Source organism: Manacus candei, unplaced genomic scaffold (assembly GCF_025592945.1).
Source record: "Manacus candei isolate 608988 ecotype Guabito, Panama unplaced genomic scaffold, ASM2559294v1 h1tg000043l, whole genome shotgun sequence".
In the NCBI taxonomy this organism is placed as follows: Eukaryota; Metazoa; Chordata; class Aves; order Passeriformes; family Pipridae; genus Manacus; species Manacus candei.
The window spans coordinates 10,853,499-10,868,860 of record NW_026138091.1 but is presented as its reverse complement, the minus strand read 5'-3'; the positions used below and the strand labels follow the sequence as shown (position 1 = coordinate 10,868,860).

At 38.5% G+C, this 15,362-nt stretch overlaps 1 protein-coding gene across 2 annotated transcripts in view; it reads right to left on the bottom strand.

Moving 5' to 3' along the window:
• Positions 1 to 578: 578 nt before the first annotated feature.
• ADAMTS20 (ADAM metallopeptidase with thrombospondin type 1 motif 20) overlaps positions 579 to 15,362 on the bottom strand; it is a 95,298-nt gene continuing 80,514 nt past the window's right edge. For both annotated transcript variants that reach the window (XM_051795360.1, XM_051795361.1), the window contains 11 exons: positions 14,512 to 14,679; positions 13,090 to 13,263; positions 8,711 to 8,881; positions 7,847 to 8,047; positions 7,590 to 7,719; positions 7,338 to 7,432; positions 7,144 to 7,238; positions 6,619 to 6,752; positions 5,824 to 5,915; positions 2,988 to 3,092; positions 579 to 2,304 (listed from right to left, as the gene is read on the bottom strand). In XM_051795360.1, the coding sequence (XP_051651320.1) occupies positions 2,215 to 2,304; positions 2,988 to 3,092; positions 5,824 to 5,915; positions 6,619 to 6,752; positions 7,144 to 7,238; positions 7,338 to 7,432; positions 7,590 to 7,719; positions 7,847 to 8,047; positions 8,711 to 8,881; positions 13,090 to 13,263; positions 14,512 to 14,679 (1,455 nt within the window). In that variant the 3' untranslated portion in view covers positions 579 to 2,214. The remainder of the gene's footprint in view (positions 2,305 to 2,987; positions 3,093 to 5,823; positions 5,916 to 6,618; positions 6,753 to 7,143; positions 7,239 to 7,337; positions 7,433 to 7,589; positions 7,720 to 7,846; positions 8,048 to 8,710; positions 8,882 to 13,089; positions 13,264 to 14,511; positions 14,680 to 15,362) is intronic.

Genomic DNA, 15,362 nt, shown 5'->3' with positions numbered 1-15,362 from the left:
TTTTTACTCAAAAATCATTTCTATTACCCAAGAAAAACACGCTGTGTTGAATATTGCATTGTCATTTTGCTTGGTAGTGGATTTTCAGAGTGCCTTTGAGGCAGCAGAGCTGAGTGCTTTCTAGTCTTTATATGGACTGGGGATAGAGGTGAACTGCAGTTTCCCTTCTGTCAAAGCAGCTGTCAAGGGACGATGCTGTAGAGGAATTGGTTTGAGTTAGCACAAGGAGAAGGAAGATTATTTCAGATTTTTAAATTATTTCAGTTAATGATTTACAGGGCAACCCCCTAAGAAAGGTATAGGGCAATATGGGTGGACAACAGCAAAGAGCACATAGACATGAAGTTCGTCCCTCTGAAGCAGAATTTGCTTCCATAGAAAATATTCCTATGATTATAACCTGCTTGTGTGGCAGTTAGTCGAGTATAAGTCAACATATACCACTGCGAAGAAGTATTAAGAATGCTGTTATTCTGTGCATAAAGAAGTTTAAACGTTTTTACAACATTTGTACTAAGCACACGATAAAAAAAAAAAAATTCCAAATGAAAGTACTCTGGTATCATTCACACAAACGTATTTATTATATAAATATTTTATAAATTACAAGATTTTAATTGTAAATGTAAACAGTTCTAGGAAAATAATGTTTTATATTCTTATTAATGTTTACAGCTATTACAAGGCACATAGTGCAAAAATACATTTCTGATGCAGAGATCACAAAATAATTACATACATGTGTTATCTAAAACAGGAACTGCATACAATTCTGTGGTACAATATTGTTTTTAATTAATACATGTTGCTAATTCATGACTAACTCTTTGTGGGTAAAAATATGATATAGCTGCCATTTGACCTACTAATTTTACTAGCATGCAAAATAAATATTTGGTATACAGAATGCATATTTTCAGAAAAAGCATGTATAGTTATCTGGTACATAATATATGTTATTATGCAGGTAAAAAATTTTATTCTGAATACCTGAGAATTGGCCCTGAAATGTATTATCTGTATATGCATATATTTCTACAGTTCTGGACTGTAAAGTAATACAAAACAACAAATCAAAGAGCGAAATAATTCTTTAAACCTTGTAACTTTTTCATACACTTACTTTTCTCAAAGAAATAATTTTAAATAGCAGATGTTAGAACTGTATTTGCAAACATCAAAAAATCAAACTGAGTCAAAGATGGACAGCAAAACCACTGTGGGGCTTGATGTTGCCTCTGTCAAGGTTTTTGACTAAGGTTATTGAAAATTATGTTGAATTGGAATATGAAGGACATATACTTCAGCCTTTACTAATATGCTATTTTCCAGGGTAAAGGAGTAAGGTGTATATGGAAAGTGCTTAAGCAAATACATAGTTGTACAACCACATACAAGATGGTACGGTAAACAGAATACACTGCTTTTACAGTATACTTGGATGAGAGGCAGGGATTTAAAATCAGTTTTCAAAGCAATTTGTTTCCTTATTTTCTTTTCCTGTACCCACAACAAACCTAAGCCCAGATGTTTAAAATGTGCCATAGAGACTACAGAGGTTAAACCACACTTCTCAGGATTACTGCTAGGATTTGAGCACCATGAAGAATATAATGAAAGGGATGGGGGAAAATGCTTATACTGACAGTGAAACACACAGATCTATAAAACTATCTCAAGCATTTTGGTTATGCACTTTTCTGCTGTAAGTTATTGACAGATAATCCCTAAAAGTTTGCACAAAATTGTAAATACTTGAAATTATTACCTTTCTTCTCTACAGAGCAATAAAGCTTTCCTTTCTATATTCTAGTACAGTCGACCAAGAAGATCAGTAGAGTGTAAATTTTACTGAATACCACATAAGGAATCACACTGATCAGTTGCAGGTAAAGAATTACAATTATGGTAAAATTTAAAGTGTTACCCATGGTAGTAACTTCAGTGCAATTTACTTGCTAATATATGCTGGATATTGAATTAATGCCCCCCACTAACCTGAAGGTTTATGGCTGTGATTTATGCACTTGCTAGCCCACATACACACAACACAACCCCAAGTAAATCCTGAAGAAAACAGGAATTTTTAGTAGTTAGTGTTACAGTAATGAGCATTACAGAGATGAAAGAATTAAAACATATATACATAGCATCTACAATTTGTGCCTAAATGGCAGATGTCCCTGCTTTGATGCTCTTAGTACATCAGAGTGCTCATTGTACTTGAAGCTGGAGACCAGTAATTGTGCTAGGAACACATTTTCCACAAAATCCTCCACATCTTCCATATATTTTAATACCATCCTGGGAATTAGACAAAGAGAACAGTCAATCAAGAAAAGCAATTGAAATCACAGTTGTACAAAAAGCTTCTTGAAGTTTGCACACAACAGGCCTTTTGACAAATTGTACCTGCAAATACTAAACCAAGTAACAGCATCAAATTAAAAAACAGGCACAGAGATCCTTTATCACTTTATACCTTGTTTCCTGGCTTATCATCCGATGTTGCCTTAAACTGCACATACTTGCTGTTCCTGTTCAACTGGTCTTGGTTTCCCATGAGAATCAATTTGGAGGTAAGCAATCTATAAGGATCATCTGTACTATGATATCTCTAAAAAAATGTGGGGGTTTGGGTGTTGTGTTTGTTTTTTTTTTAGAAAAGTATCTTAAGAAGATACTTGAAGATCCCTTTTAAAAGTAAAAACTTTAAAAGTAAAACTTCTTACGGACCTAATTAATATAACAACAATCTTAAAATCAGTTAAGAGAAGGGTAGGCAGACAGTGTTGGTCTAAATTAGATACTGGACAGTGTGATTAAACATGGTTTTCTCCATTACATCTGAAAGAAGACTTAAATGGGTCAGAGACCTTGAGTGCTATTTTTGATTCACAACTAGCTTTCACTACCGTCAACTGTACCTTTTCAGGCATAATATTCCGAGCCATAAGAGCAGATAAAGGAAAACACCACTGACTTACATGGGATTTGTGTATGTCAGCAGTCGCATAGTTGCCCTGAGCAATCCACCTAACTGTACTGGATAGTCTCAGACCTGTACCAGTTAAATTAATGCTGAACTGTCCCTAGAAAAAAAAAAAAAGAAAAAGACAAGGAAAAGAAAAAGAAAATACAGAGCTGATAAACAAGAGTCCAAACCACTAAAACACTTTACATTGGCATATCTGCACATATCACTTACGATAGATCTAAATATTAAGTACTCAAAGGTGTAAAAATAATATGGGTTAATTACACTGCAATATACCCTTTCTATGGATCCCCAGGACATAGACACAAAACCCAAGTTATTCTTATTGCTTATTGCAGTAAGCACCACCTGTGCATCAGTTGATCTGTAGCATCTGTCTGCAGAGTCTGAAGACAAAACTAACATCAGACAATTCAAATTATTTTTGCCTTTTCTACATAAGATATTTTAATTTACAAAAAGTCAACATCATGGCTAGGCTTCGCGAACGAAGATTTGGGAAGGCTCTATCCACATTTGCTACAGGCACGCTGGTGGCTTATGAGGTCAATACATAAGACATTTTAATTTACAAAAAGTACAGACTTGAAAAAGGCAAGAATGAGGTTGGTTTTCTTGAAAGACTTTTTTTGTTTTTTAAAGTGTCCAAACTTTCTGGAAACAACATGGTCAAAACATACTGCTGTCTGAAAATTACAGACAAATCACTTCTTAGCCATCTAATTCTCAAATTTTTGCAAGCACACCGTCTAAGCATCATCATTTTATCATCTTCTATTTCTTTTTCAGTATAACCATTAAGATAATTGAATATGAACATAAGTGGAGGTTAAAATAAATAAATGCATTGCTAAATGGAATGTTTTCCAATGTAAGCCATTCGAAACAGATATAGAAGCTATTTTTTCTAAAATATTTGCCTATGTAAATACCTTGAAAACTAGCTTTAAAATAGTCACGTCATATGAGAATAGGAAATATATTAAAAGCAACAAACTGCACTACCTTGGTAAACAAACTGGGATACAGAAAATTATTAAATTGCATTCCTACAGAAGTGCAATATGCTGGAAAGAAATACTACCTCCACAAAGCCTAATGATTAGTTTAGGCTGCATTACAGTCAGAAAACAGCACACCTCCACACTATTCAATGAAGGCTGGAATTTCTGCATTCAGACCTAGTCAAATTGCTTAAACTACAAGATCAAAGCTTTAGCAAAGGTAAAATTTTTATTACAAATGGTAGCTTCTGTATTTTATTGCTTAATAATGTCATATATATGTATATAAAATTCTGTGGGTATATGTATGTGTGCACGTATAAAATTACAGCGTTCAGCTTTTATTCTTGTGATTCACCAAAATTCCTTTGCAAAAATTCAGTCTTCCATCATTCAGCATGGCAGATCTATTCTGACAGCTCTTCTGTGTAAAGTTCCTGTGCTTATAGCATTTAACTCAGGAAGAGCTAACACAAACTTTTATGGATAGGGTAGGTTGTTCTTCAAGTGCCCACAAAGTGGAAGACTTCCTTTTAATGAAGGAGGAAATTCCTACAAATGGTGTGGAATGCTTTCCACAGTCAACAGGCCCAAAGTAACTTCTTTCATAGTGACACTTTGCAAAAATAAATGAGAAGTGCTATGCACAATTATAATGATAGTTTATCAGCTGTCTGACATATCATGCAGCATGCTCAAGGTCAAGAACAGATTTCATGGATGGAGAGTACAGGAATGGAGGCCTTTTGACTGCATCAAAAGTGTAAGATTCAGTGCAGATCTTATAGATGGAAATGTGTCAGTGCCAAACCACGTAAGCAGAATGACCTCACAACAGAAGTTACAGATCACAAACAGATTTGTATTGGACTGCACCAACAGAGTTTGCAGGTTGAAGGTATCCAATACTGTCATGAACTCCAACGGTTTTCTTGTCAGGGCTAAAGTCTGCTGAACCTAGGCCCTTCATTTGTACACAAATTGCACATAAATTGTCTCTAGCTTCCCTTGGTTACCTCCACCCACAGAGCTTAAGTTTAGGCACCCAGGATAGATAGACAACGTAGATAGATGTCCGTGCAAGTCCGAGCCAGTCGGTCTTAACTCCTTTATAATCAGTGAAAAGAAATTCACTTCCAGAGGACAATTGACCTCATACTAAATTGTCTAATAGGGTAAGATTAGCTGAGGTGTTTTCTAGGGAATCCTATTTCTGCCAAAAAGCTCCAAAGTAGCCTAGGTTGACTAGTTCAGACTAGGGCTACATCTGTCTTATTAAGAAGGACATGTAGAGCAAAAATGTTGACTCAGAGAGCCCAACATCTATAGACAGTGTACAAATCGGGGTCTTCCTTTGGACTAACTCTCTTCTAGTTCCACAGACTGAATCCTCATTAGAGTGTAATAAGAGCGTAATAACATCCTTCCCCTGAGCTCATTATTTGATTTAGCTTCATTCAGAAGGCATCCTGTTCATGTCTTTCAAAACGGCCCCTCAGAAGAGGAAACAAAGGATGCATCACATCTAGAGGGAGGGAGGGAGAGTAGTACATGAAACACATAGAAAGCTGGATATTCATGTATGGAGTCTACAGGGAAAGGGTAGAGTAAACAATTTGAGGGAGAAACTGTGAGAGCAGGGGATAGTGGAACAGGAGAGAAGAGAGTAAGAAAAAAGTACTTATTAATGTTGTACACTGACAACACAGAATAGGAGATTGTTTTAGAACCTTACAGCTCTAAATAAGTCACACAAATATTTTTTCTTCCCTCTTATGTGAATATTTGAAGGAGATAAGAAATAATTGCATCATTGAATACCTGTGGACATCTGGCAGCACTGTAGCAATCTCCAGCTGTAGCGAACGGTACTGCTCTCCCAAGTATAGTCCGAGCAAAAAGAAAATCTGTGGCTAGAAAACAGAAAATTACTCAATACAAAATGCTGCATCTGAAGTTCAGGTGAAAACAGTATGAGAAGTCCTTACAGGGTGTTTTAATTTTTTATTTGGGTGGGGTTTTTTTGGTTTTTTGTTGTTTATTTGGAGGGGGAGGATGTGTGTTTTGATTTGAGGAACTTTATTTAAATTTTAGTTATTGCAACACTAGTCTAACCTACAAGCCCAGATTTCTTTCTGACATACAAAGGGGCTAGGGGGAAGATGGACTGTGCCAAGTGTGCTGGTTATGGGCCAACTTGCCAGCTTCAGGCAGGGGCTTGAAAGTGCTGCAAGATTCCCTGTCCATTTATTTAGTGTGTGCCAAGCTCTGAGAAGGGACTAAGCACAGCATAGGAAGATTTCCACAAGAAAAATAAGCTGTGGACTAAAACAGAAAAAATTTATAAAATGAAGATAGTTCACATATAAAATAGGAATCTGTGAGATTCATGCCACTTGACCACCTGGGAGAAATTAACATGGGAAGTAGTAGTGGTTTTTCTTTGTTTTTATACCTTTGAAATTCCCATTGAACTCCTAAATTAAATAAGAATTTTCTTTGCCCCAAAATGGCACAACTGGATCTATAAGTGGATCAAAATGGTAATTTGGCAATCATAACCATGTACAATGTCAATAGAATGCTCACATTGGCTAAAACTGACAAAATGCTTACTTTTAATTTGCATGGAAGCTACATCAAATCTTATTTTGCTAAAAACCGTGAAGCCAGCTGCGAGGTAATCATTTCGACAGGCACAGTCTTGCCTTCTGCTTCCATTGAAAGGACATTCATATGGATTCTGCAACCTACAGAATAGCAAAGATTTAGTTTTCCTTTTTACGTTTTTCCATAACATAATATCATAGCGAAAAATAAGTGTATATGCCACATAAAAAATAGTAAACAACAATTACTGAACAAAAAGTTCAGCTTTTAATCTTAGCTCAACTGAAACATTAATGTCGATTGAAGCCGTTCCTACTAAAGTCAAGACAGAAAACAAATATAATCATTTAGTGTAAGTAACATTATTTCAGCCTGCAAGTACCCACATTTCTGCATGTGTGTTCACATGCCTGGATATTTAAAACAGAAAATCAAGGACAAATCTCATATTTCTCAGAGAAAGTATTATTTTATTATTTTATTTTGGAAGGAACAAATGCACTTCATAAAATTATAAAACTGGTTATGTACCTTAATCCATATACTTCAGAAAAGTTGTCTGCTTCACCTTTTACCAGTGTCAAATATTCTTTGGGATTCTCCAAGTGCATGCCTGAGCAATAGATCTGGAAGAGAACATACAACCCTTTAGCAAAATCTTTATTAGAAAAGTGTTATTTTCATAAACATATGTGTTCATAAAAACTCATAAATATTAACGGTACCTTTATCATCCTTCCCTTAATGTTAAGTAGGTATTCACCATCCTTTCTAATCCCTTTTTTAATCTGCATATCTTTGCAGGTGGTAAGAATTTCACCTTCAAAATGAATGATTAAATCATATTAATATTTCAGGAATCGAGCTTACTTTTAGAACTTTATTTTGCATAATTGTGTTCTGAATATATTTATAGCTTTAATATACATAGCCAGGGAAAGCACTAACTTCAGTAGAAAATTACGGTTGTCACTTACATTCTTCCTCATGGCAGATCCTTCTGGCATTTGGTTTTAAATGTGGCAGGCACAAGTCACTGGATAGGCCGTTTTCAGCCATACACTCTACAGTTCTCTCCTTTATCCCCACTCCACAAGATACTGAGCACTAGACATGGATAGTCATCAAGAGTTAGTTTAGAAAGTAGTAAATAATTAACATCATTATGTCAGCAAATTAGTCTTTTTTATGTTAGAGACAGCTATCAAAAATGAGCTTGCAGATCTCTACTCACTGCGGTCCACTTCCCCACTCTCCAGGTAGCTGCTTGTGAACATCCATTGATATTACATTTATAAATGTATGGGGATGGCTCTACCGGGCATTCTCGGTACGCTACAGTTTGAAGGCCATGGATATGCTGATTTTGAACAGAATGGATTCCAACACAGTACGTGATCCTCTGCTGGTAACCAAACCCACAGCTGGTTGAGCACTAAAATAAAATTCCCAAGCACAGACATTATTTCTGCGAAACTGAACCTTTTTGCAGAATCGCCATTACAGATAAGTCAGCTCTGATCCTTGCTCTGGCAAAAGCTTGTGATCCAATGCATGCCACCTTGGGCTGGCATATCAGTATGCAGAAGTGAAGGTCTACAAGAGTTACACATGCAAGGAGCTGGAAAGCTCAATGCTGCCCTTTTTTCAGAGCTCACAGAGGTTCCAGAGCCATTCCCTTACAGCTGTGACGTGCACACAGACAGGCACACACAGGTAGTGCAGATGTGCAAGGGAAACAAAGCACTGATCAATCGCTTCACTGACATCAAGGAAAAGATTTTTGGTTACTTGAGTGAGTCAGCTTGCAAGACAGTTTCCTGGGAACCAGCAAAGCAATCCTGTGGTAGAGGCTATAGGATTTCCTATAGCTGGTGATCACAGGTTCTGGCGGGTTAACAGAGGGCTGATAACAGCTGCTACAATAAGTCATGGTTGATTGGGAGGGTCAATGTGGAGAAAGTTTAGACAGCCATGTTCAAATGAAAACATACCTTTTTTTTTTTTTTGCTACACACATAAAGTGCATTTTACAGAAGTATAATATTTTAAAATGTAAAGTTATATAGAAGATGCGTGAGCAGTATAATTACTGTACCTGTGACAGGTCTCCTGTGAACACAACATATTTAGAGGGAGCCACTCTGCAGGTTTTGGATGATGGAGGCTTTGTGGCAGGATCACAGAAGCTTTCATCCACTTGGAGCTGGTTTCCATTCACACACTTAATGATCCGGTATATTTTCTTTCTTCTAAATGGTGCTGAGCACTAAGAGTGAGAAAATCAATCAGTTTTTGTACTTTAACTAGACATTTACAGAATGAAGTTTTTTACTGATTGCCACACACCAGTAAAACCCAGACAGTAATCCCTTTTATGACATCTGCTATCAGTATCAGACTGAATTACTCACTGAATCAGAATCCTTTACAGTTTTTTAAAAGTTCAGTTACCTCTAATCAGCTGACAAAAAAACCCAGTGTATAATAACAACACTGTAACAGTTGGGTTAGGAGAAAATGAAAATGTCAAGCCAAGATGACAGGGTGAGTGTAAAAGCTCTTTTGTATGAAAAGGGAAGCACCAAAAAAGGATTTCAGTAAAATATGAAAGGAATAAGTTGGTCTTGAAACCAAAACAAAAAGTATCCCTCCAAGCATGTACATTCGTTTTCATGGCTGGGTTTCGCGAACAAAGATTTAGGAAGGCTCTATCCACATTTGTTACAAGCACGCTGGTGGCTAATGAGGCCAATACGAGATAGACATATCCGATTGCAAAAGGCACAGCAGAAAGACTCCTTAGGTGGCATATTCTGCAAGGCACAATTCTTTCTGCGTTGTCTTTTCTCCTCCAGAGTGATCCTGCGTGCATTCTCAAAGGAAGCAGCAGCGTTATAGATGGTGTGTCTCCAGGCCTCCCGATTTGAGGCCAGAGTAGACCAGTTATGTTGATCAATATGGTCAAGGTTGAGATGTTGTTTCAGGGAGCTCTTGTATCTTCTCTTGCGGCAGCCAGTGGCAAGTTCACCATAAAGCAAGATCTTAGGGAGGCAGTGGTCCTTCACCCTGGAGACATGCCCTGCCCATCGCAGTTGTGTTCTCAGCAACATGGTCTCAATGCTTGTGACTGCTGCTTGTTCTAGAACAGATGTATTGGTCACATAATCTGACCAGTGGATGTTTAGGATTGTACGGAGGCAGCGTTGATGGAAGCGTTCTAGGAGATGCAGGTGGTGGCGGTAGATGACCCATGATTTGGAACCATATAAGAGAGTAGACAGCACAATGGCTTTGTAAACACTGATCTTGGTACTTTTCTTCAAGTGTTTATTACGCCATACTCTTTTATGGAGTTTTCCAAAAGCACTGTATGCCTTTGCTAACCTGTTGTTTATCTCCCCATTAATCTTACCATCCGAGGAGATGAGGCTACCAGGGTAATTAAACTGCTGGACTGATTTGAGCTCTGATTGGCCAATGGTGATGTGGGGATGATGGAAGACTTCCTGAGGTGCAGGTTGATAGACAACTTCTATCTTCTTTAAGCTGACTTCCAGCCCAAAGAGCTCGGCAGTGTCTGCAAAGCAGGATGTTAAACGCTGCAGAGCTGCTTCTGTGTGGGCAACTGATAAATAAAATGAAAAGAAAACTGCCTATTAATCAGACAGTGCCAGTTTTGTGTAGCAGTACCTGTTGAGCCTGTGCCTTTGCCCTCAGGGTCCTCAGACCTCTCCCCATGGCAAGCTGTTGGAATGGAAAGTCATCACAGCTCGGTCAGGACATGATGAGAACCTTGCTGCCACTAGAATCCAGAAAAGTGCAGGTACAGGCTAAGTAATACATATCAACATCATGTCCCCAGCTATGGGTGCCTCAACTAAGGTGTTTGGACTTGCTATGATAAAGAAGAAAAACTCGCCAGTCTCAGCAGAGGCAATAATCAATAGCACCAATAGGCTGCTGGCCATCCTTGTTGACAGGATGCACAGCTGACCCACTCTCAGCTCTCCACCAGGATCCCAAGGTCACTCATCCCCAGTCTGGGTTGCTGCAGGAGTGCTTCCTTTCCAGGGGTAGCGCTTTGCATTTGTCCTTGTTGCATCTCATGAAGTTCCTGTGGTCCTATTCCTGTAGCATGTCCAGGTCCCCTTTCAGGGAGTTGTAGAGAGTGATGAGGTCTCCCCTGAGCCTCCTCTTCTCCAGGCTAAACAACTCCAGCTCCCTCAGCTTCTCCTCATAGGACTTGTGATCGAGTCCCTTCACCAGCCTTGTTGCTCTTCTCTGGACCTGCTCCAGCACCTCAATATCCTTCCTGAACTGAGGGGCCCAGAACTGGACACAGCACTCCAGGTGTGGCCTCACCAGCGCTGAGGACAGGGGAAGAATCACTTCCTGGTCCTGCTGGTCACACTGTTCCTGATCCAGGTCAGGATGCCATTGGCCTTCTTGGCCACCTGGGCACACTGCTGGCTCATGTTCAGCTTCCTGTCAATCCAAACTCCCAGGTCCCTTTCTGTCTGGCTGCTCTCCAACCACTCTGTCCCCAGCCTGTAGCACTGCAGGGGGTTGTTGTGGGCAAAGTGCAAGACCCGGCACTTGGCCTTGTTGAACCTCATCCCACTGGAATCAGACCATCTCTCCAGCTTGTCCAGGTCCCTCCGAAGAGCCCTCCTGCCTTCCAGCTGATCGACACTTCCCCCCCAACTTAGTGTCATCTGCAAATTTGCTAATGGTACACTCAATCCCCTCATCCAGATCATCAGTAAAGATATTAAACAGAACTGGGCCCAACACTGATCCCTGGGGGACACCACCAGTGACCAGCTGCCAACTGGATGCAGCTCTGTTCACCACCACTCTCTGGGCCCGGTCCTCTGGTCAGTTCTTAGCCCAGCACAGAGTGCCCCTGTCCCTGTCCAAGCTGTGGGCTGCCAGCTTTTTCAGGAGAATGCTACGGGAGATGGTGTCAAAGGCCTTGCTGAAGTCCAGGTAGACACATCCACAGCCTTCCCCTCATCCATCAGGCTGGTCACCTGATCATAAAAGGAGATCAGGTTGGTCAGACAGGACCTGCCCCTCCTAAACCCGTGCTGGCTGGGTCTGATTCCACTACTGTACTAACACAACATGTACAGGGCTGTATATGAATGTAGTGAGAGAAGGGAACAGAACACAGGAATTTCAAGCAAACAGCAATATCCATGTGGACTAAGTTATGAAATAGCTGGAGGATGTAGTGAGACACAATGCATTTGTAGTGGAGAGCTCCAAATACCCAGCTAGAATATACAAATGTTTGCTGGGAAAGGAGAATTCACCATCATTCTTTGAAAGTGTATATTTGTGCTAAAAGGACATTCTGAGCCACTTTCACTAATCTCTGATTTTAACAGCAACATAGGAGAAGAGAATACTTGGAAGAAACATATATTTTTCCTCCTTCTCTCAATAAAGCTTAACAGAGGAATATGTATGTCTAAACTGCATTACTATAATCCAGGTTTTGCAGAGCACCAGAAAATGTTTTATATATTAACAGTTGTCACTTCTACAGAATTGTGTCCCTGAGACTTTTGAGTCTTCATTTTTAAGGTTTCGGGGGGGTTGCCCTACGAACTTTAGCAGTGCAGATTCTTAAGATGCCACAACTGTACAAATTGGGGTTTTGTTTAATGTTACAGCAAGAGACAGGCTCTTTTGTAAACCATTTCAGGAATTATACATAATTTTTGTTTTTCCTCTCTCCCTCATCTTTATATGTTTATATGTTTGTATGTTTGCATAAATAACAAAAGTTATTAAATTTTTAGCATGTAGAAAATAGTCATCACTTCTTGAGAAAGGACAGTTCTTTCCTGAAGGTAACAGTAGATTTTCTTAAATATGAAAAACCATATTTGGTAGGAGAATGCTGAGTTTTATTTTCTTAACTTGTTTCATAATTGGTAGGAGAACAGTGACTTTTATTTTGCTTCTTATCTTTTCTTTAAGAAGAAAAGATGTTTTAAGTTTTTAAGATGCTTTAAGTCTTCCATATAGAACTTTTTGAAAACACTGCTGGCCAAAGATTTTACCTCCAAGTTGTTTATTTCCACATGACATTTCTTTTGCATTTCTATTCTTGAAGACTCCTTTTTAAAACGATATTTCATAATGAGGATTTATTAAACATCTTATGCACTATGTAGAGACAGTCCTATCAATAGGTACCTGCTCAGACCTCCACCACAGCTTTTCTCTACAACAATAGATAAGCAAATCCTGTATAAGAGAGTAAAGAAAGTCTTAGACATATTTTGTCAGTTTTTAAGTTTGGAAGCTTGACCTTCAAAATATACAGTATGGTCACTTGTTATTCAGTAGCATGACAGCTATTAAAAATACATCCAAATGTGAAAAAAAAAAAGAAAAAAGAAGACAGTATGACATATGACATCACTCGTTTACTTCATACAAGTTGAAAGCCTTACTTACATCTTCCCATTCATCTGCCAACCATTGGTAGGCCATGCAGGCAGGCAGCCAGCAATGCCTCTTGCTAGCAGGGCGGGTCTCACGGCTACACATTGCTTCGCTCACTTGCCCCAGGCCTGTCAGCTGACAGTAGATGTCCCTTTGCTGAATCCCCACTCCACAGGATACAGAACACTAAAATTGATCAAAATTAGTTATGTCAGTGTGAAATGAAACAGTCCCCAGAAGGGGATACAGTTGTCATTATTGTGAGTCCTTAGGATATTATAAAATATACTTCACAGCCCTTATGAGTGTTTCATTATACCTAAAGAAATTGATGTTGAAAATGCAAAACTACAATTAAAATAAAATTTTTTAAGAGAGACAGAAAACAAGTGCATCTGAGTTACCTATCTGAGCTCTCTGCTTATCTTATTTTACAGTATAGACAATCATTATAGGCATATGCAAAGCAAAATTTACATTTTTGCAAGATCAAACATTCGCAGCTGTGGGTTTACATCTTGCCTCTATCAGAGACTGACAGTCATGTCTGTTGTTTTAAAATGCAAATATCACAATGAAAGAAAAAAAATCTCAGTATTTCATGTTAGAAAATCCCACAAATAGTGTAGTATTTTGAAGACATTTCTCTTTCTTTTGCAGGTAGTACTAAGGACTTTGAAACTCGAGGAACTTAAATGCCAAATGCCTCTTTTTGTTCTTCCTGGTCAAAGGCATTTCACTATACTACTAATGCTTACTGAGATAGACAGACCCCTTTTACACCAGTCAGAAGCAGGACTAGGTCCCAAAGCCTACCTAAAGACTCTTGAGCCTAATCATAAAGTTCATATTGTTTTATCAAGTGTGGCCAAAATGTGGAGAGTGACAGTATGTCTTTACCAATGTGGGGATTTATATGTTGAAAGAGTGAGTGAAATGCAAAATATTGCAACGTGCTCAGTTACACACAATTTTACAAGGTGAGAGATGTTTCATAATACCAAACCAACAAAAAGGCCAACATTTGTGCCCACAAGCCCTTTTTCTTGTCCTCCCCCCACAAACCTGGCTCCATTTCAATATTTAGATTAAGATAGCAAATACAGTGATACTACTGAATCCATCACAGAAGGTAAGAAGTAAACTTTAAAAATTTACTGTTAATTTGAATTTCCAAGTAAGTTTAGGAAAGTCCTAAGTACCTATTCAGTACAAAATTCAGCTTATGAAATACTTAGTTTCTACAGACTTTTATTTTTTATTACTCTTAAAAGAAAGAAAATACAATGAACTACTTGCTAATTTATAGATTTCATTGTGATATGCATATAAAAAAAACCATCCTGACAATTATTTCCATTGAAGCAGCGTGTCATAAATATGAGCTTGCCTTCTACTCTCACGAAGAAGATAGTTATGTCAGATTTTACTTACCTCTTTCCATTTGCTGGCTTTCCAAGCAGGACATCTTCCAGCTCTACATATTTTATGTGTTCGTGGTTTTTTCAAATGTTTGCAGTTTTCTTCTTCTATTTTAGAGTGGAAGCTATTAAAACAATGCACATCACGAAACTTCAAACCTTTTCCACAGGAAACAGAACACTGAAAAGAAGAGTGTTATTTCATTACTTTACTAAAAGTCTCAGAGAAGTAAGAAAACCCGAAGAAGCTGTGGCATCACCCAAAACAGACTCTGTGCCTATAGGAATAAGTTTCTGTATTATGACACAACATCTGCTGTACATATCTGAAATTTCTGTGTAAGCTCTCTTGCACTGAGCATTACTGATCAGGTGCCAAATATTTCTCACATCTTATTCATTCATTGATGTCATTATTGACAAAAACCTGAGCTCAGCCATCTGTATCCATGCAGGAGACAGTCTGATACTATGATCTCACAAGAACATACTCTAGTGCCCTCCTGTTTCCAGCATACTGCTATTTCGTGTAAGCATAATGCTTATCACAAGCATTAAAGAAAGGAAAAGGCAAAATCATGGCTAAGTGTCTTTCCAGCTATTAGGTTACAAAGTCACGTTTGCTTGGCATCACCCTTCCATGAGCTTTGGGTATCTTGCTGTATGTGGCAAAGAGGCAAGAGAACAGGTATAAAGTAGACACCATCAGTTAAGGTGGAGTCCTTGGAGGCATGGACTTGCCCTGCCACCCCAGTATTCTGTTTCCTCCAGGAAGCTTCTACAATGTATACAACTGGCTCTAGGATCATCTTTGCTTCCTCCAAGGTAAAACTGATGGGGCTGCAGACATATTCTGTGAAACCC